Below are 21,515 nucleotides of genomic sequence, written 5' to 3'. Positions count from 1 at the left end.
CGGCCACTCACTGCCGAATCGGGACTGTGGAGAGACATGGTGCAATCCAGTCAAGAGCTGGAGATCGGCTTCAGCGCTGTGGCAGCCGTGGCCTCTCTGCCCGCAGTCTCCAGGCCCCGGGAGAGGCTCATCCCCATGTGCTGTGTGAGCAGAAGAACCTGGGAAGCCCGAGAAGTTGCTAGAGTGGCTGGCAGTCCTGGACCGCACACCCAACTCTCCCTTTCCCCTTCCAGGAGGCACCAGGACTGGTGGCGAAGCTTGGAAAGCAGCCTGCGGGCGGAGCTGAGAAGCAGAGGGTCGGACAGGATGCTGTGGGCTCGCCACAGGAAGGAGAGGTATAGGCGGTACCTGCTTGGTGGGCTGGGGCCTGACAGGGCGAGGGTGGAAGTCAGCTGAGCGCTGTGGGGCCGACGCTAGAGAACCGGGCTGCTGCAAATGGATCAGCATCTCTTCCCCGAGGACTGAGGCGCCTTTGTTCCGGGAGCCTGGAGTCCGAGTGAAGTTGGAGTGACATGTTCTCCAGCATTTTAGTGACTGTTTATCAGAGCCAGTGGCCGCTTTCATGGGAGATGATTCAGTGGTGGAGTAGAAGGGGATACGTTTCTCAGAGCTGTGCAGACTTCCCAGTTCCTAAAGCCCTTTCACTTCTGGCTGTGTTGAGCTGTCCAGAAAGTGGAACTGAGTGCAGGGTCGTGATGAGGCAGCTGGGCGGCAGCGGCCATGCGAGCCCTCCGATGAGCCCTGGAATTCCAAGGACATGTGGGTGTATGCTTCATTCCATCTCAACTCTGCCTTTCACATACCTGCAGAGAGACTGTGTCACACAGAGCTGGGCGCGAGGCTCTGCCCACCTGGCTGTGTGCACGGACAGGAGTCTCACTGAGGGCAGTGTGATGGTGGCCTGCAGCTAGCTGATCCCTGATGGCATAGTCGTGTCCTGACTGGTTTCATCAGAGAGAGGGCGCTATGGCTTTGAGGCTGTGCAGGCCTCTGGGAGGGTAGCAGGGCCATTGTCAAGACCAGCAAGGGATTCAGGGCTGCATGGCTTACGGACAGGATCACCATCCAGTAGGGACTGACAAAGCTTGCCACAAGTGCAGGTGTCAACAGTCTCATGGGGCCCTCTGGTTCTGGAGGGTGGTGTCGGCTGGGGGCCTGGAGGATTTCTGTTGGAGCCCCCAGGAGGGCTGGTCAGGCAAATGCTCTGTCTGATCTTCTGTTCTGTCCTCAGCATGTTAAAGAAGACGTGTCTCCCACTCAGAGAGAGAGTCATGTTCTCTGGGAAGGGTAGTTGGCCCCAGCTGTCTCTGGAGCCCGTCGGTGAGCCAGCCGCTGTGCCCATCGTCGGGGTGGACACCATCGATGTGTTAAACACAGGGGAGAAGCTCTTCATCTTCAGAAACCCACAGGAGCCGGAGATCTCACTGCATGCCCCTCCCAGGAGAAAGAGGAAGAACTTTCTGAACACCAAAAAGGCCAGTCGGGTCTTGGCAACAGCCCCACCGGAGGGGGAGCCCCCTGAGAGCTTCTGAAGCTGCTGTCCAGGTGCCTATGGACAGATCTCATGTGCACCTGCCGCCCACCTGCCTGTGGGCAGGGCTCATGCATTCCTGCCGCCCACCTGCCTGTGGGCGGGGCTCATGCATTCCTGCCGCCCACCTGCCTGTGCACCTGCTGCCTACCTACCCATGGGCAGCTCTCTTGTACACCTGCTGTCCACCTGCCTGTGGGGAGGACCCAGATGCTCTGGCTCCCAGCCTTGTGGATTCCCACGTGGTACCCTCTCTGCTGTGTCACAAGGACATGAATAGCCACTCCTCTCCAACCCCCTCCAAGGGATCCGGGGAGACCCTCAGCCCTGCTCCCAGTTCACAGGCAGCGTCCACCTGCCTGCTGGTGGAGCCTGCTTCCAGAGCTTCCCACTCTAGCATTTTGCATTTGTTACATGTTCTATTTTTATAAAGGAAGCTTTTTTTTAATGCTTTTTTATTATTATTATTAATTATTTTGCATTATGTTACAGTTTCATAGGCTCTGGGAATCCCCCCCCACGCCCCTCCCCCCTGGTGGCTTCCTCCACCTTGATGCAGTATTACAGTTCAAATTCAATCAAGATTCTTTCTTTGTAAACATATACCAAGTATAAAGTCCAGCTATTTATTGTCCAGATGGGTTGAACAGTCTCTTGGGGAGACCATTTCTGGTCCGTTGTCAGAGCTGGCAGAATATCATCCCATTCAACCAAGAGTCCTGACATAACATCAACAGCAATTTGCAACATTATGGAATTGACATGGTTGTGAGTAACCAAAGGAAGCTTTTAAAAAACATTTTACTCCTAGTTTTTGTAATAAAATCACCCATTTTAAAAATAGTTCTTGTGTTTTGGCTTCTGGGGTACAGAGTTACTCAAGAAACTGGAAGTCTTGGAGGTAACATGGAGCTCACCAGTCCTAAATATGCTTTTCCCAATTAGCAGATTGGCAGGAGGACTTTAGGTGGCCAGGAAATGAGGCGGAGGTGAGAAAGATGGTTAGGTGTCCAGGGCTGCTGCTGCTGTTTGGGCGCTGTAGGCTTCTATGGGGACTGCTGGTTATGAATTCGTCCTTATCGGGTCTGCTTGACAGCCCCCTCCCTGCCATCAGACCTGAAGTTGTTAGCCCTGCACCTGCCGAAGCAGAGTCATGGGAAGAGGAAGTGGTTTTCACAGGATCACGGAGTGTCAGACTGCTGCTCTGTGCCCCTCCCTCACCTTGATCGGTTAACAGCCCCGCCTGGGTTGGCAACCAGTAAACATGTTGGCCCTTGCTGTGTGCGGAGTGCTTTGGTGACCCGTCCATTCTCACAGCACAGGCTGAGGGCCATGGTGTGTCATGCAGACTGGGCCACGTCATTGCTTGAACTTCTCCAAGAGTACGGCAAAACATGGGTGTTGGTACAGTGGGTCTTTCCTGAGGGTGACAGGAACCCTGCCTGCAGGAGGGGGCGAGGGAACAGCCGACACTTCCACTTCTGGTCATCATTGACACCCTGCAAGGCCCCCTCACTGTACCTGATCCACAGCTCAAGAATTTGACTCAAGGGGGCTAAGCAACCTGCCTGTCCTCTTACCACCTGTAGGCGAGGGGCTCTAGGTACAGTCATGGCCAGCTACCGGTTAGCCATGGGCTCAAGGGAGTTGCTGGAACACAGAGAGGTGTCGAGGCCCATCAGAAGAGCCAGGATGGGGCGAGGACGGGGGGAGCAGTGACTCCCACACTCCAGGCAAAGGAGGGGATGCTGCTGCGCGGCAGTTACGATAAGCAGACCCGACTTCCAGCCACTCCTGGGCGAGTCACTGAGCCCCACGCTCTTCCCCGGCACAAGGACAAGCAGCCCGGTTGTCAGCATCAGATGCAGCTGGGTCGGCCAAGTTGTTGGCAGTGTGGACCCAGGCCACCCAAGCCCTTCTCGTCCTCCTCGAAGGGGGTTGTTTCCCCTCCTGAAAGCTCCCTATTTAGGGACTCTGCTCAAATTATGCACCGTGGAAGTTGGATTCCACAAAAGGATTTCCAAAAGTAGCTCCAAATTACAGCCTGAACACGCACTGGAGAGGTTGTTAGCCGCCGCAGGAGGTGCTCGTGCTGTGCGGTCTGGCATTTGAACCCGGCAATAACGTCCTGTGCTGATAGACTGGGACAGAGTAACCACTGATGTGTGTTCTGCGTGCCAAGCACCAGGTGTGCTGCAGGAATGAGTGGGCAAGGGACATGCCCCCACTGGAGGAAGGACAGAGACGCAATCCACAGAGGGGGCAGCAGGGCCAAGGGGCACCGCCTGGGGGGCCGGGCATTGGCTTATGTGTGCCAGGTGACTGGTCCCAGTTTTGAAGGGTGCTTTTTAACAGGAAACAGGCTGGCTTTCCTGCAAATATCTGGGGGTGGAGTTGGGTCGGGGAGAGACTTGGCGTTCAGACCTGGGTTCCTCCTCAGTCTCTTGTCCCGTGGCTTTGACTACCTATGATGGTCCCAAAATATGGAATGGGATTCTAAAAGTCAACAATCTGTAGGCTTTAGCCAAGGTATATCTTTATGTAACATTGTTCTCTTGTGAATGACTTTCTGCGCCTGATAACTCAACCTGTACCGTGTGCATGTGTGTGCAGGACAAGCGCAACTGTCCATGGCCGCCCTGATGTGAGGGCTGGTCCGTCCTCCCTGGTGGAAGGGACTGCCCTGCTGTAGCCTTAGTCCACAGTCTGCCCTGGGATCCTCAACTCTAAGCTAAACTCTCACTCCTACGCAAGCTGGGGCACAAGTCTTGTACTGGGTCTGTTTCCTGGGCTCGTGCTCTGGGGTGCCTGTTTGGGTAAGGAGTGAGTTAACACATCCAGAACATGGGGCATGTGCAGTGGTCCTGCCTGGACTGCACTGAGGGGCAGGGGCGCAGTCCCTGGGAAACACCAGCTCCCAGGAGGAAAAGCTGGGACAGTAGCGGTGGAACCCGACAGGACAGAGAGGAGGTGTCCAAGAGAGTGGCCGCAGGCAGAGCGCTTGCTACACTGCTTCCTCTCTCTCAGAAACTGCTGACAGCCTCTGACGAGGCAGGTGCCACAGGACAGGGTGGGCCCAGGAAGCAGATGTGAACAACCCGTGCCTCTCCGGGAATGCCTGGTGGGTGAGGCCTGGGCCCTAGGGACTCTGGGTGTCATTGGTGGTGGCCCAGGGCGATGGGGGAAGTGGCAGCTCATGAGAGAGGCTGTGTGTGGCTAAAGTTGGGGGATGGCAGGGGCCCTGGTGGGCATCATGGAGGAGGAAGCGCAGCAGAGGGAGAACAGGGACAGGAAGGGGAAGGAACACGCCGGGCAGGCGTTGTGGGCAGAGCAGGCAGGCCAGGGAACACGCCGGGCAGGCGTTGTGGGCAGAGCAGGCAGGCCAGGGAACACGCCGGGCAGGCGTTGTGGGCAGAGCAGGCAGGCCAGGCAGGGCTGCGAGATGCTGAGCTCAGCCAGGTCTGACCTGAGGGCAAAGGAATGCGGACCCTGGCGCCTGTGACCTCAGCTCACCCGGTCTGTGTCGCTCAGTGAGCATGAACCAGTTTCTCTCAGCCAGCCCGAAGTAAGTAACAAACTGGGGAGAAGGGGTTTCCAAGAAATGATTTATTCCAAACAGGGAAAGCTGACTTGAACAGAGCCACAAAGTCCTGTGTCCCCAGGGCCTCTGCTGAGGCTCCAGCTCCGGCTGGCCAGCATCAAATGCAGCCCCCAGGCCAAGGGGAAGTGCACCCTGACATGTCCTGGGGCGCACAGGACAGTGGTGGAACAGAAACGTGCAGACAGACGTGGGCAGCACAATCCACAGCAGCCTGGGCCGTGGCAGGGGAAACCATGATTGTTTCTTTAAAAAAAAAATAGAAAACTTGACTGTCCATGAAAATGTCACTTAGGAAACCCAAGGGATGACACCAACAGCCCCAAGGATGTAAAAAGTGGAAATGGAAATTAGGTGAAAAAAATGAAAAACAAAACCAGAAGCGCAGGTGACGTTGAGCAGGACACACACACACACACTGGAGACTGGGAAGGGAGGTGCTGGGCTGCACAGCAGGGCACTGCCCAAGACGCTGTGTCCCCATCAGAGTGCCCAGCTCCCTCTGCCGGCACCAGCTTCCCGCTGACGTACATCCTGGGACACAGCAAGCGACTGTAAGTGGTCAGGTCACTGCCACGCACGTGGGGTTCCTGGATGGAGCTTCTGGCTCTTGACTTGGGTCCTGGTCATTGCAGGCCTCTGGGTAGGGAGCCAGTGAATGGGAGGTTTGTCTGCCTGTCTGTGTCTCCAGAAATAAATCATAACAACCACCACAAAACAGTCCAGAAGAAAGAACTGAGAGCCTTAGACACAAACCTGATTCCACAGAAAGCTGATGAGGCCAAAGACTCAGGCATGGTGCAGGCAGGCTCTAACTTCATTCCACGGGCATCCTTTGAGGCGGTCTTTGGCATGATCATGTGATTCGCCCAAGGGCTCTGGGCTGCAAGACGGCAGGAGGCCCAAGACAAGCCCTGCTTCCACAGTGCCTTGCAGCACCCAGGGCAGACATTCCCCAAAGAGGTGCTTCCTCGGGCGCCACCCACTGATGCTGCGTGAGGACCCTGATGTCAGAGCAGGTACTGGCCACACTGACACCCTCGCCCAGGAAGCCAGTGGAGGCAAGGGCCTTGCCAGGGGGCTGGGTTAGGGCAGGGAGAGGGCTCGGTTGGGAATGGTGGGAGTCACCACCGGTCAGCAGTTGACCCTCTGCTGGACAGGGCATCTTTGTGCCATGCAGCACCAACCAGGGTGGGGAAACTTGATGCGATGGGAGGGGCGAGTCTTGTATGAGTGAAGGGAGGAGGGTCTGTGGCAGAGAGCCAGGGAGCCGAGCCCCCTAGGCAGGTCAGAAAGTCCATGGCCAGCACAGAATGCAATACACACACCCCCAGGCTTCCTTGGGACTCAAAAGCCTTTTTTTTTTTTTTTTTTTTGCAGCACAAACACATACATCCAACTTTTATTTTACTCTTGGGGCTGCATTTTTCCAAAGTACCATCTGATGAGTTAGGATGTCTGAACTGCAAAGTTGTGATGGTCTGATTATGCTGGAGTAAGGGTGTGCTCTTGACATCTAAGGTTGTGATTGCAGGTGCAAATGATTCTATACACGCCCGAGGTGTTGCCAGTCTGCCGCCCAGGTAGATTCCCACCATGGTTGTTGTCCTTCCAGGATGGGCAGAGAGCTGCTTGGAGCTCCAGCAGATGCAGACAGCTGAGGCACCGAGGGGGCGTGGCTTGTCTGAGGTCAGCGGACAGCTGGCATCAGAACCCGTGCTTGCCAGCTCCGAGCCCAGGACGTTTTGCATCTGTTGCTTTTCAGGGCGAGGCAGGGACTGTGTGGGCACAGAGAGGGGCTCTGGGTGGGCGGGGCAGGGGCAGTGCGGCCCTGGGGGCCAGCTGTGGGCAGGGCTTAGCTGCTGCAGCTGCGGGGGCGAGCATGAGCAAGGATGTGGTTGTTCCACCCGTCCTGGAGCTTGCCTGGGGCCTGGCTCCCCATGCAGCCGTCGGTGTCCACGAGCTGGCCACCCTGCCCTTGCTGCCTCCTGAGCCTGCAAACGACCATGGGGGATCTGTGTTAGTGCTGCAGTGCGGGGCGGGGGCTGCACGGCCAGCACATGCGCCTGGCACGCAAAGGGACTGAGCTGCCTGCAGCCCCCACCTCCCCCTGCTGTGGGGCAACCTCAACCCCCAAAAGGTCCCCTACCTCCCTCTGCTCTCAGCCTCGCAGGCTGACTCGATGGGGCCTTGGTCCTTGGGCTTCCAGCTCAGTACAGACAGAGGGAGCCTTGGCAGATGGCAGAACACGCGAGGGGGTGGTGCCCAATGGGGTGTCGTCCATTCCTCACTTTCTCCTGGGGTTGTGTGCTGGGCAAGGGGTCAGTGGGGTGCCGCAGCTGCTGAGGCTCCCAGAGGTCTATGCCTCAGCCCATGCACATCCACGTTCCCATGATGTCCCCGGGCCTCCTCTGCTACACAGGACACTGTGCAGGGACTCAATGAAACCTTGCCCAAGGGGCTGCACACTGCCCCTAACAGGAGATTCAGCTGGGGCAGGTGAGACTCCGTGTGCAGCCCCTCTCCCATTTCCAAGTCAACCCTGCTCTCATTCTGTGCTGTGTGTCCACGCTGAATGCATCCCTTACAGCGAGACTAGAACTTTGAATCCATCAGCCTGGGACCCATCCAGACCTGCGCCCAGCCCGTGGGCTTGAGCGGCTGGGGAACGCTGGAAGGCCACTGCTTCAGGCCAGGCAGCCACCTCTGTGGACACAGCATGGCTCTTCACTCCCTGTCACTAGCCTCCCAAGGAGCAACACTTTGGTTTTCAGGAAGTCTCAGGTGCCTGCACTGGCCTGCAACCCCAGCCAGGCAAATGGTGCTGTTAATAAACTCTCCCTTCAACACCGCCCTCCAAACCAACTCGGTCTCATCCAGCCCCTTCCCATCTTCGCATAGATTTGTCTTGTGCCTCTAACCTTGATAACCCCCAAGCCCCTAACACCTGCTGTTCTTTCTAAACTCAGTCTTTGTGGGAAGATCACAAGATCCTCTGCTTTGAAACATCCACAGCCTGTCTCCTTTATCTGCAGCTGCCTGAAGCCCGAGTGAAACCAAGGAGGGCTTCAGAACGAGGCAGGCAGAGCTAGGAGGGGGATGGCTCCTGTCTCCTCCCCAGCGTGGCAAAGACGATCACCTCAGGCAAAAGGCTCAGGGCAGGCGGTGGCTGTCTGCCCTGACATCTCCTTTAACACCTACACCTGCCCTCCACCTCTGCTGCTGTTGGCTTCCCAGCCATGAGCTCTTGTCCCCGTGCCCTCTCAGCTGATTTCCCCAGGTCCAGGGGTTCATCTGAGCTCTCATGTCCCAGCTGGCTTCCAGCTGTAGCTTGCTAGGTCCCTCTTGACGTGGCCTGATGTGGTCCTGGAATTGTGTTGTTCTTGTTGGTAGAGTGAAACTTCTCACCCCTTCCTCTGTCCTACACATGTCCCAGTGCACTCCCAGCACCTGCTGTAGGTGAGCTCAGGCTTGGATTCATCTCCCAAGCTCCCCAACAAACGAGGAAGTGGGAGAAGGGGCCTCTCCATGGCAGGGATGCGGATAATTGGGTTTCTGAGCACCGGCTGTTTCCACCAGCTGGGCGCTGCTGTCAAGACGGAGTATCAACCAAGGCCTCATTTTCTGCTTCCTCCGCGTTTCTGAGTCCGTCCTTTCCATGGGGAGGGGGCTCAGCTGGGCTCGTTCCCCAGAGATGCTATACATCGGGGTTTGATGTATAGATTCATCCATGTGATCTCTTCAGATCTCAGGTCTCATGTACTTTTCCCCGGATGCTTGGCAGTCCAAAACAACAAGGCTTATCTCATTCTCACCGTTCTTCCCACTGCCTCTCGCCATCTGTGGCCAGCTGCATCAGTCAGTCAACCTGAGGTTAAGGGCAGGTCCTGGTGCTGAAGGCAGCAAAGGCGGCTACTTGGAGCTCTGGGTTGATGTCAGACCCCACCAATGAGTGACCGTGGGCAAGACAGTCTGCTGTGAACTTGGGCCTGCAAAAGGCGGGTGGTGACTCAGGCTTGGCCATCAGCGTCACAACAAGTGAGCAGCAGATGTCCGAGACTCTGCAGGGTGGCCCAGGCTTACATGTGATGCATGCAGTGGCTTGCAAGACATAGCTGGCCAGCAGTGCTCCCTTCCACTGGGCCCCCACTGCCTGCCACGTAGCCTTGACGTTCAGCCAGTGAGCCGGATGCTTTTGCTGCTTCATCTTGTGGATGAGAAAGTCCGGGCACAGAGCTGTCAGGGCACACAGCTCACCCGGGGATCTGCGGCCAGCTGAAGCGTTGGCCAAGGCATCCACACTCCTTCCAGAGACATGTTCTGCTGGTGAATCTACATATCCCAGGTGTCAGACGGTCAAACAACATGACCCCAGACCAGCTTCCTCTGCTCAGACGGCCCCACTGCGGCAGAAATCCCGGCCATGCTCGGCAGGCGATGGAGGCGGGGGCGAAGTGGACACACACTTTGAAGCTTGTTGATTTCACCTGACCAAGTGACTTCCCTGGAGCACCCTGTCAGTGCGACTGTGTAAAATCACAGAGAAGCTGGTTTTTATCGGTACGAATAGCACCCGGATGGGCGGCGGTATCCACTGCAGTATGACACTTTCAGGAGCTGGTGTTTTCAAGGGATCTGAATGAAGCTTTGATGTGATTTTGCTTCTTAACGAGATAGCAAGGATGTGAAATTGAGCTCCTCACACTCCCTTCTCACCAGGGACTTTTCATTCTGTGCACTTTTGTTATTTGCCACCGATAAGAAAAATCCATCCCTGACTGGATCGTCCACCAAAAATAGGAGGCTCAGCCCAGCGGCTCAGCTGCCCTGGACTCCCGAGCTTGAGCAGCCCCTGCAAGCAGACGGTCCACACGGCCCCGGATGAGATCGTCAGCCAATGCAGAACAGTTGCCAGCAAGCTGGGCAGTGCTGGTTTGAATTGTGTCCTCTGCTTAGAGAGAGGTCAGATCAGGAGCCCCCCCTTGTGTCCCACAGGGGCCCATGGGAGTCGAAATCCTAGAAGATACTGCGTTGCTGGGGATCAGTGAGGACTGGGGTCTCAGCCAGACCTGCCTCTGTCCAGGCCTGGGATGGCTCCGTCCAGGGCCTGGGGCAGCCCCTTCTGAGCTCAATGCCTCATGCTGATGGTAGCTTCTTTGCAGTGGGAGTGTCAGAGGAGTGTCAGCAGCTTTCTCTCTGCAGCCGGCGGTGTGTGTCTGGCCCAGGCAAGGGCAGGGAACTGGGACAGGAGAGCTGAGGTATTTGGGGGTATCCATGGGTCACACAGCTAGTAAGATGCAGATGGTGAGCCCGGGGTGAGGGAGACAGACCCGGGATGGTTTGCAGCTATGGATGGGCAGTTTTAGGAACTCAACCCAGAGCTGAGGGTACCAGTGTGGCACACTGGCAGGCATCGGAGTGGCCATGTCCCCAGTGTGGCACACCGGCAGGCATCGGAGTGGCCAGGCCCCCATTGCGGCACACTGGCAGGTGTTAGAGTGGCCAGGCCCCCAGGCCTGTTTGCTCTGCCTCTGATTCAGAAGCTACTGTCTTGGCTGAGGGCAGTACTAACAAAACTCCACCAACCCGGTGACTTAGTGCAGCACATGGATGCTCCCAGTTCCGGAGGCCAGGGTTCAAGGCCAAGATGTCATCAGGGGCCTGAGGATTCCACAGCAGAGCCCGGCTCCAGCTACCTTCCCAGCTTCTGCACTCTTCCGCGTTCTGTGGCTCGCAGGTGCCTCCCTTGGCCCCTTCCCTGTGCCATTCCATGCCTTGCCAAGGACAGTGGTGCCTTGCAGAGAGGTGGCTGCCTGAGCCCTGACAGGTGCCTGGTCTCACAGAGCTGCAGCCTCCGCGAGGGAATGACTGGCCCTGGCCTTCATGGACTTTTTGTAGCCCTGCTCTGCTCTGTCACTCACTCTCCACTTGCCTCCACGTTCTGTGCATGCAAACGTCGTGCCACGTCTGCCACACATGTGGAGCTCCTACTCTGGGAATGCCGTACCCCATCCCCCTCTCCCGCCCCCGGAATCCCCGGCTGAGCCAGGAGGCTGTCCTCAAACCCACAGCCAGGGCTGCCTCTCCTGCAGCTCCCAGCCCCATGCCTTGCCCAGGGCTCCCGTGAGGGCCAGGCTGGTACTGCCCCCCCCACGTCTGACCCTGGGGGCAGGGTGCATCCCTGCTTCAGCTCTGCTTGTCCAAAGTCTGACTCAGCAGTGGTGGAATGGGGCTGCCCCTTTGCCCGACCCACCCACCCAACTCTGACCAACCAAGCACAGCACATGAACCCCCACATAGCAACCTAGTCAGGGACCACCCAGAGCTTTCTGCTTCTTTTGCTCATGTAGGGACAGCCGCATAGCCAGGTTAGACCTGAGAGGCCCCTCCCAGAGCCTGCTTCCTCCCAGGCTGTAGAGGGTACAGAGTCCATGTTCACATCTTGACAAACGGGGACCTCAGCAGCTCTCACCACCACCTCCCTGCACCATGGTGAGGGTGTAGCCTCCATGTTGCCATGTTGCCTGGCAGGCTTGGTGAGGCTGAGTGTCCTGCCCTGGGTCACGGTGGCTGCAGTGCAGCCTCCTGGCCAAGGTCCAGGGCCATCCTCGCTCCCATTGAATGCCTCAAGATCCCGGAGGGTGGGCGGTGCACAGGCAGGGTCAGCACCCCACACCTGGGTCTCACTGCACAGGGCTGAGATTGCGCCAGGCTGGCGTTGCTGGCACCGGGTACAGAGGGACCAACTTACTTCTCCCTGTTGAATATGATGAACTCCTTGCGCACGGTCTCCAGACACTGCTGCAGGTGTCCATTCTGTGACAGGGCAACAGAGGAAGGTGACAAAGTGACGCCGCATAGTTTGGACAACACGCGCAAGGGGGCCTCCCAGGGGAGGGGCAGGCAGATCTCAGTGGGAGCTGTGGCCCCGTGGGACCCACGGCAGAGGAGGCTGTGTGCAGGCAGAGCTGAGCAGGCAGAGGTATGCCTGAGAAATCTAACTTGCAGCCAGGATGGGGTGGGACAGGGAGAGCTGCGAGCGCCATCTCTTGGGTGCCTGGGCGCTCACAGGGTCACGAGGCCGATTCTCAATCTAGGAACAGGTACAAGAGCCACTAGCAGCAAGATGCCCATGACACACCTAGGAGCCTCTGCTCAGACCTGTGCTGGGGCACTCTCCCTCCCGCCCCCGAGCTCCCCTAAGGCCACGGTCAGGAGCGGCCAGCCCACTGCTGCAGTAGCCACAGCTGGCTCGGAGTGTGAGGCCCAAGCGGCTTTAGGGGCTCTAACAATGATTTAATTTCATGAAAGGAGAAGACAAAAAAATAAATGTTAGCATCAAAGGTTGTATATGTCTTCCTATCCAAGTGGTCGTAGAAAATACTGGGTTTTTTTTTTCATATATTCTTTCTAGGGGAAGGGCTGTTACGGCTGATCTCCATCCTCCTGAATTACGGACCTGCCACGTGCCATGGCAGCTGAGCACGCAAGCCTGTTGGCAAACAGGAGCTTCACGAGCCAAGCTGAGGCACCTAGTGGACCAGGGTGGGCCTTGCATCCAATGACCAGCATTCGCGTGTGTCACACAAGGTATAGAGAGGCCATGTGAAGATGGAGATAGAGATATTAAGGTTTCTGGGGACCGTCCCAAGTCAGGGGAGCCAGGCAGAACCCCACTTCCTACTTCCCCCATGACTGCCTTTATAGACCGCATGACTTTGAGGAAGCCTGGGTCTGGACTGGCCCCTCAGGACAGCCAGGGAATCACCTTTAGTTGTGCCACGTCACCTACTGTGCAGGCTGGAAAATGGATGCAGACACTCACTAAGGCCCCACCCCCAAGAGAGTGACCCTGCGGGCCTGGGGGTGGGTCTTGGGGTGTGGCTGGACCCCAGTGGCTCCTGTGGGCACTCCTCACCCTGCGGGCCTGGGGGTGGGTCTTGGGGTGTGGCTGGACCCCAGTGGCTCTGTGGGCGCTCCTCAGCCTGGAGGCTTTCTGGCTGCAGAGCGCCCCCTGCCCAGGCCCCGCCCCCTGTCTGCAGGGATGGCGACTGCCAGTGCTCACCAGGGGACAGTTGTCCTTGGCACTGTCCTTGGACCTCTGCTTGGCCAGCCTTTTCTTCTTCTTGTGAAGTGGCCTGGACTCCAGGATCATCTCTTCCAGCTCAAACGTGGGGTCACAATTCAGTCTCCCTTTCTGAGGACAGGTGGAGATGGGGCAGGCTGGGCCACATCCCTGCATTGCTTCCCTCCCCTCCTTCCATACGCCATTCCCACTGCCCGCCCCTCCCTTCACCCCCACACCCTCAGGCAGCCCCCTCCCAAACACCCCTCCGAGAGGCTGTGTTCGGTTTTCCCTGTTTAATTTTAGAGATTTATCTATTTATCTGAACAGTGGAATGTACAGGGGGTAGGGGGAATCTTCAATCCACTTTCCAAATAGCTGCAATGGCCAGATCCAGGTGGATTCAAACCCAGGAGCCGGAAGCTTCCTCTGGGCTCCTCAGGCAGGCAGCAGCGGTTCAAGCACCTGGGCCAGCCTCTGCCGCTTTCACAGGCCATTGGCAGAAAGCTGGATTAGAGATGGGGCAGCCATCTAATCCATATGGGATGCCGGTGCTGCAAATAGCAGCCTCACCAGCTATGCCACAGTGCCATGCCCATGCTTGAACTCTAAAAGGCCATTTCTGGTCAACATCTGCCTAGCACCCTGCCTTGTTCACTGTTCCTCCCCCATTGCTAGAACCAGCTGACCTGCAGGCCCAGCCAGCTGCGGCCATGGTGCTCCACCTGCCCTGGGCAGGAGGAACTGGGGGGCCCTTGGATGCCAGGTCCCTGGGGGCTGTTCTCAGTCCTGAGACCTAACCCTGGCGGCTGGCACTGGCAGTGCAGAATAGCGGTTATGACGTCAATGGCTCCACCAACACACGAGAGGAGCCCCCCGTCCTGCTGCTCATGGCCTTGTGGGGGTTCAGGGCTCCCTCAGTAGTCAGCTCAGCTTCTGCCGCATGCAGTGAGCAAGGGCCCCCCACTCAAAGGACTGAGCACCAGTACCCATGGAACTCTCAGGCAGGGCTGGCGCGAAGCAGGTCGGTGAACGGCTGCTGCGGAGCTTGCTCTGATCTGGTCTAGGAAAGGGCTTGGGCCCAACTGTTCACGCAGTTCTGTGTCCTCACCTCTGCCCCCGAGTGACCCTAGGAAGGCGTATGAGCCCTGTCTGCCTCAGCTTCCTTCCTTGTGCACCACGAGGCAGGTGCAGAATAAAAGGGGTGTGGCCTGACCTTGAGTGACAGATCCTCCACCTCCCAGGGGATTCTTGGCCTTGAACCCAACTTAGGAGCCAGGCTGTTGCCGCCTGCAGCCTTAGCCAGGCTGCCTCCCCTACCTGACATTAGTAGGTGCACTTGTCGCAGCCCTGGGAGTGACAGCTGTTAGGTGAACTGGCTTCAGTGCTTGGGTGTGTTGGGGGGCACATCCTGGGGTCCCCAGGACCTCTCTCATGCCTATCAATTCTCCTTTGCTTCATGGGCTGGAGTCTCTGGCCACATTCAGACATGCAGCCATTGGAAGTAGCTTCTATCACCTCCTGCTCACAGCACCATGGCCAGCAGGTTGGTTCGAATCCACCTGTTCACATGTGAGCCAGGTAAGAACTAGGGTTGGCAGATGGCACGCAGCTTTCCAGGTCACAGTGCATGGAGGTGGTTGAGCTAGAAGTCGCCCAGATGCTCCTGGAGGGCTTGGGTGCTGTCCATGGTCTCCCCCCCTGCCCTGTGGTTCACTCCCAGCTCCAGTCTGAGCCCTTGACAAGCAACAGCCAGCTTTCCATGTCCACGTCCCTGCTTCCAACCCCCCAGTGGGCTGAAGGCACACTTCTCACCATGACTGTGGCTACCAGCAGGCTCTCTGTACCCCTTCCTGACCTCCCTCCCCGGGACCTCCCTTTGGATTTATTGGGCAGCTACAGAGCTACAGAGCCTCTGCCCCTGCCCTCGAAGTCCAGGTTCTCCCCTTGCCCCTACAAGTGTCCCCTAGCTTGGCCTGCCCGCCCCAGACCCTGCCTCCTCTCCCACCACCCCTTGGCTCTGTGTGGAGAGACCCAGCATGTTTGCTTGCGTGCTCTGGCTGGGGAGCTCAGCCCACAGTCAGCTGTGTGAATTCTCCCAGGGCCTGGCCACTGCAGCTGTTTAAGAAGCAGGCTCAACAACCCTAGGATCAACACCAGCAAGAATCTGTACAACTGGGGTCCCGGCGAAGCAGCAGGGAGGGAACCTGGGGAGGGTCACGTGGCCAGCCATGGTAGAGGGGTTGCTGGCCATCTGCAGGGGTAGGGTTGTGTGCCATGCATGAATGGAGCCTCACTCACATTGGGCACAAAGCCGGGCATCAAAGCCTTCTCCAACACTGCGTCCCAGTTCACGTCGGCCAGGTATGGCGAGTTCTGGAGGTCCCTGAGGCTGGACAGGCGGCTCTCGGGGTCCTTAGTCAAGAGCTGCACTCGGAGGGGGCAAACAGGTAGCCATCACTGAGCAGGCCACTGAGGTCAGTGGGACCTCCCTCAGGACAGGTCCAGCGGTGCACTGCTTGGTCTGGGGAGCTGCTGTCTGCACTCCTCCCCGTGTAGCTGGGCGGTGAGGAGTCAGGGAGCCGAGAAGCCAGGCTGCTCCTGCTAGGCTACGCAGCAAGGTACTGTGGGGGGGACCACGCCTTGGCTCTCTGTTCCCTCCCGCATCTGCAGCCTGCTTCAGGGCGCCTTGCCAGCATCCATGGCTGCAGGGCCTTCCAATAAATACCAGAAGGAATGAGCTGCCTCATTCTCTGCCTTCCGATCTGGTCTGGGGAGAATTAATTGTGAAAAACTGAATCCCACACACCTGCAAGGCCACTTCTGGGATCTGAGGGGGAGGGGGCTTCAGGGCTTTCTGTGTTCGCAGGTGGAAGTGACAAGGGTTTGCTGGGACACACCCATTCCTTCTCCCGACTGTGGAATCTGCATCCCCCACCCACAGCCCCTGCAGCCCCTGAAGAGCCCCTGAAGAGCCCACCGAGAGTGGAGCCTGGCTGACTCCATCACTCTCCCGCCATACCCCCACCTACAGGTGTCCTGTCTGCACCCGGTGGCCCAGGGCCAGGGCTGCTCCCACCTTCTTGAGCAGGGCCACCATGCCCTTGCACCACGTGGACGAGTAGTGCACCCGCTCCACCTTGAGCATGTGCAGGATCTCATCGATGGGTGTGGCCGAGTGGATGTCGAACGGTCTCTGCAAGGCAAGTAGAGACAGGGTCAGGGGAGAGGACAGGCTAGGCACTGCTGCTGCTGCTTAAGGTCGCTACGGCCACCTTGGACTCTGCTTTCCTCTGATTTCACAGAGCAGCAGGTATCCAGAACCCAGGGGAGGGATGGGGACTGTGCCGGCGAGCAGTGGGTGGGTGGTGCTGCTGTGTGGTCCCAGGAAGTGAGGGGACTTCGAGGTCACACAGTCCCTCATCTGGTCACAGGCTGGGACACTGAATTTCGCTGTCTGCCGGGCACCCAGGGACGCTTGTGGTCACTGTTGGAGGCCTCAGGCACCCCTTTCCCTGCTCCCTGACTGGTGCGACCATGTTGGGTCAGGCCGGTGGGGGCTGGGGCTTCCTCTACAGCACTTTTCGCTCCGCTCTTCAGCCTCAGTGTGAACGCTGTCACTGTCAGAATCCCTAAGTGCTTCTGACAGCTCAGGAAGGCATTTGTGACCTTGACCCTGAGCCTGGCTGGCGGCAGAGCCTGGGTTCATCCCTTCTGCCTCTCTCTCTGGAGGAACAGCTCTCTAGAAACCCGGCTCCCCTTGGTGGATGCTCATTTAGAGGGCCAGAGCTCACCCGACTGGTTACACCCTTCTTTAGTTATGCACTCTGACCTCTAGGGGGAGCCCTAGGCACCCTCCAGCTTCCAGGTCTACTGAGTTCCTAGTGGGGAGTGGGTGCTCGGCCAGGGTCGTGCAGGTGAGGGAGGTGGCAAAAGACCACCAGCACGTTAGTGTAGGCTATCAGGGTCCAGGCCTTGTCTCTCCGGAGCGCCTACTCCCCAGCATTGTCTCATTCAGGCTCTTCTAAGGTCCCCTGCCTTACTCCAAGGCAGTGACCCAGCCTGGCACCAAGGCAACGCCTAGCCATGTTTGGGGGCAAGGAGCTTCCTTGTGGCACCAGCGGGTAGAGGCCAGGGATAACGTTGACCATCCTATGACACACAGCAACTCAGCTGGCCCCACGTGTGCCCAGCCTGGGGATGAGAACTGTGCTGTGGGCCTGTACTCCTGCAACATCTCCCAGTGTGCGATGGAAAAGGACCAGGCCCACCGCAGGACTTCCGGGGTCTGCGGCAGTTGAAAGAGTGTGAGCTGACACAGACGTGAGTCCAGTGGTCAGACAATCCCACTGCCTCCCTAATAAGACATCACACCATGTTCAGGATGAAGCTGAATGCCACCAGCCACCTCCAAGGTGACTTCGCCTGAATCCCAGCACAAAGGGTTAGAGTGCGGCCCTGGGGAGTAAGGGGACTGAACCTGGATCCCAGCACCAAGGGGTAGAGTAGGATGTCAGGGAGTTAGGGGACTGAGTCTGGATCCCAGCACCCAGGGGTAGAGTGTGGCCCTAGGGAGTTAGGGGACTGAGCCTGGATCCCAGCACCCAGGGGCAGGGTAGGATGTCAGGGAGTTAGGAGACTGAGTCTGGATCCCAGCACTCAGGGCTACAGTGAGCAGGGGAGGGGCTCTGGTTTTCCTCAGTCAGCAAGTGGGCGTGAGCAGGCACTGCTCTGCCAGTAGCCACTGCCCTGGGTTAGGGGGCAGGGGATGGCCTTTCCTGGGTGCTGACCATGGCTCAGTCACTGTGCAAGGTCATTTACATCATCCAGGTCCTACCCAGCCTTTGAAGTAGACACGAACTTGATTGACGTTTTGGTAAACGCACAGGATTCTGAGTCCCGAACGTGCTGAGCAGCCTGGTCTCCATCACAGATGGGGTACTGGTGGGTGCTGACCCGGGCTACAAAGAGCAGCTGGCTGCCACCCCTTAGAGCTGACCCAGGGCGAAGCAACGGTTTCTCTCCAGGATCAGGTGCTTCCTGGATCCCAAGTGGGATCAGTAGGCAGGTGAGTGGGTGATGATCTGCCACGCAGTCTCCAGATGGGGTGGGCAGAGTCGTCTGTCTGTGATGGGTAGGTGGGTGGGTGGGTAAGGGGGTCCCTCCTCCTCTTATCTCTAGGCTGAGCTCAGTGAGAAGCTAGATCCTACCCAGGTCTCTGGTGCAGGTACAGGCTCCAAGGTTCCCTGAATTGTAGGACTAGTTTCCAGTGCAGCTTTTGACCAGACCAAGGATAAGCCTGCTGCCCTGGGGGTGAGACACGGAGTCAGATGGAGATGTTTGCAGAGAGCTGTGCCAGTCGGCAAAGGTGCTCCTGCGTCCCCGCCCTGAGAGCCCCATGCTCAACCTCTGCTGTTCCCTGCTTTGTTGAGAGTGGCACCTGAGTTCCTGAGCAGAGAACCCCACAGAATTCGCAGAGGAGCTGCTTGCTTTGGAAACAGCAGGAGCCATTCCCTCCCGACGGCTTCTGACCACTCCACCTGCTGCTGTCAGCTGTCTCCCTGGTCCCAGCCCACCAATCTGCCCAGCACAACCCGCTTCCCCAAGAGCTCTCAGGACCCCCGAGGGAAGGCTCAGGAAAGGTGCCGCTTACTGGCAGTAATAGGAATGGTGCTGTGGCCCCGGGGAACCAGCTCAACACTAGACACTCCTAGAGTTCAGTGGCCCTTGAGGAAGGCCCCAGGGCTCCGGACTGCAGCTCCTGTCCCAGCCACAGACCTGGCACCGCTTGAGCGTCCCCACTGCTGCCCCATGTCCCTGTGTGCCTTACCCAGCCCCGCAGCAGCTCATAGGCCGTAACGCCCAGCGACCACCAGTCAACAGGATAAGAATACCCAGGGCCTCCGTCCAAGTACACCTGGAACACCTCCGGGGCTGTCGAAGACAAGGTCAAGAACATCACGGGCTGCAGAGTTCACCATCACCAACCCTCAGGGACCGCACCCAGCCTGTGTGCCTCCCACCAGGCCTGCACATCAGACCCTGGTGCACTTCCTGTCCAGCAGCCTCTCTGCCCTCCTTGGGATGCCAGCCTGGAAGCAAAGTGCACCCAGTGTTCAACACAGCATGGCAGGTTGAGGAAGCAGGGTGGGCTCCCAGAGATAGATTCCAGCTGTCCTGACAAGTAAAATTTCACAAAACCTCTCCCAGAAACCCACGTCTGGGGGTGATGCGGCCAGTGTTGTCCCTCTGCAGGCGGACAGTCCACCACCCACGGTCCTCTGCTCTTGGCTCCTCTCTCTAGGGAGGAGGAAGTCCATGGAATGCAAAAGCAGCTGCTGGCAGGTGCACGATTTGGTGGTCTTGAAGCAGGTGCCTGAGGCATCAGAATAGTGGAGAAGTCCCAGTCCTGGCCATGGCTTTGAATTCCAGTGAATTCCCCTGCAACTTTCGGTTACTACCAAGCACTTGGCCTCTGAATCCGTCTTGTAATCCACCGAATAATAACAGCCCCTTCCCCAACATGAGATAACACATGTGGCACCTTTAGAGCCAGACACAAAGCAGGCAGCCAGGGCAAACCTAATATTTATTACACCGATTTGTGACTCAATGAACAATGCAAGGCAGGTGCGAAGAAGCCACGGAGAGCAGAGATGAGTGGCAGACCTGGCACAGGTCTGGAGTACTGGGTGTGATTCAGATCTCTTTGGCACTTCAAGAGCCAGATGAACTCAGTGTCACATGCTTGCATATTAACCTGAGCTAACACAACTCCGTTGGATTACTTCTCCCTTTCGGGGGACGCTAGGAGCAGTCATCGTAACCCAAAACTGGTTTGATTAAAATGTATTAAGAAACTGCCCAGTGGTTGGTTTAGACTCTGCATGGCAAGAGGCGGGGGGGACGTGTAAATCGGCTGATGAGCGAGCCAGGCAACGCTGATGAACTGCAGGGATAGACGACGCAGCGCCACCCGAAAGCTGCTGAGCTGGCTGTGTCGGCCTGCGTGAGCACGGAGGAGAAGGCCCAGGCGGCGCTAGCGCAGGGTACTGCTCTCCCTGGCAGCCCAGTGCTGTGCCCTGGGAGGCGCCAGTGAGAGAGCCTGGGCACGAGCCCCTGAAACCAGGCCTCTCGTGCTGAAGCAAAAGGAAGTCTAGGGGTCAGCCCTGTGGCGGGTTGGGTTACCGTGCCACCTGTAGCACCAGCATCCCTTCCTGCCTGCTGCACTTCCGCTCCATGCTAATGAGCTTGTGAGAGCAGCGGAAGGGGCCCGAGGCCCTGGGCCCCCGCACCCAGCAGACAGGCCCAGAGCAAGCTCCTGGTTTTGGTCTGGCTTGCCTTCTCTTTTGCCTCTCTTTATAGAACTCTTTCAAATAAGTAAACAATAGTTTTGTAAAAGTGAGTTTACACTCACAGATTGAATATCTTGGGACCAGCAGTGTTCTGGACTTTGTCATATTTTAGAATATTTCCACACACACACTATGATAGCTTGGTGATGAGATGACCCGAGTTGAAACTTGGGTTCACTCACCCAGCCCGAAGGTAGCTGTGTACCACAGTGTGGGTGCACGTGTCTGTGACCGTACCGCTCACGTGAGGCCGGGGGCGGCACTGTCACGGCGCCATGGCAGCACACCAAGCTTTGGGATCCAGCAGCAATCGGATTAGGGTTGCTCAGCACCCGCGTGGGTAAGAGCCCTTTAAGGCTTTGCACTGACCTCCCTACAGAAGTCATCGTGGCACTGGGACATTGTACAGCCGGCCCATCTCCCTCTCCAGGCTCGTGCCCCTGGCGCCCCCTGCCTCTGTCCTGCCAGTCTGGCTTTGGCTCTTTTTTTAATGCTAAGCTCCTTCTCGATTCAGTCTTGACAAGTGCAGCATGGAGCTCCACCTTTGTGATAATTTGCCCTTCCTTTTCTTTTCTGAGAATTAATTAATTTTATTTGAAAGGCAGAATGACAGAGGGGGAGAAAGTGGGAGAGGGAGAGACAAGGAAATCATTGATTTGCTCACCCATTCCTCAGATAGTCACAATAGCAGGAGCTGGGCCCGGCCAGAGCCTGGACCCGGAGCTCCGTGCACGTCTCCCGCACACGCAGTAGGGTCTCAAGTTCTCGGGCCATCTCCTTTTTCTGTTTGTATTTTAAAGTTGCGCCATACATAAAGTGCTACTGCAAACTGAGACAGGGCATCAAAATTTCCTTTTATCCAATTCAAATGTTTGGAGACTAGAATTTTTAATTATTTGTTCTAATTGTTATGCTCCAACCAAACCAGCCAATGTTTTCGTCATATTCTTTCCCTCCAAGTTACTT

At 57.4% G+C, this 21,515-nt stretch overlaps 2 protein-coding genes across 2 annotated transcripts in view; one reads left to right on the top strand and one right to left on the bottom strand.

The window, feature by feature from the left end:
* EVC2 (EvC ciliary complex subunit 2) overlaps positions 1 to 1,618 on the top strand; it is a 63,742-nt gene extending 62,124 nt beyond the window's left edge. The window contains exons 19-20 of the mRNA XM_004579358.2: positions 234 to 335; positions 1,232 to 1,618. Of these exons, the coding sequence (XP_004579415.2) occupies positions 234 to 335; positions 1,232 to 1,532 (403 nt within the window). The 3' untranslated portion in view covers positions 1,533 to 1,618. The remainder of the gene's footprint in view (positions 1 to 233; positions 336 to 1,231) is intronic.
* A 5,187-nt stretch (positions 1,619 to 6,805) lies between these two features.
* STK32B (serine/threonine kinase 32B) overlaps positions 6,806 to 21,515 on the bottom strand; it is a 201,602-nt gene continuing 186,892 nt past the window's right edge. The window contains exons 7-12 of the mRNA XM_004579221.2: positions 19,025 to 19,128; positions 16,274 to 16,390; positions 15,496 to 15,621; positions 13,195 to 13,326; positions 11,881 to 11,945; positions 6,806 to 7,123 (exon numbers count right to left, since the gene is read on the bottom strand). Of these exons, the coding sequence (XP_004579278.2) occupies positions 6,985 to 7,123; positions 11,881 to 11,945; positions 13,195 to 13,326; positions 15,496 to 15,621; positions 16,274 to 16,390; positions 19,025 to 19,128 (683 nt within the window). The 3' untranslated portion in view covers positions 6,806 to 6,984. The remainder of the gene's footprint in view (positions 7,124 to 11,880; positions 11,946 to 13,194; positions 13,327 to 15,495; positions 15,622 to 16,273; positions 16,391 to 19,024; positions 19,129 to 21,515) is intronic.

The sequence above is a fragment of the Ochotona princeps genome, chromosome 11, assembly GCF_030435755.1.
Source record: "Ochotona princeps isolate mOchPri1 chromosome 11, mOchPri1.hap1, whole genome shotgun sequence".
Classification (NCBI taxonomy): Eukaryota; Metazoa; Chordata; class Mammalia; order Lagomorpha; family Ochotonidae; genus Ochotona; species Ochotona princeps.
Note: the sequence above shows the minus strand (reverse complement) of the source record. Positions and strands in the feature narration are given on the sequence as shown.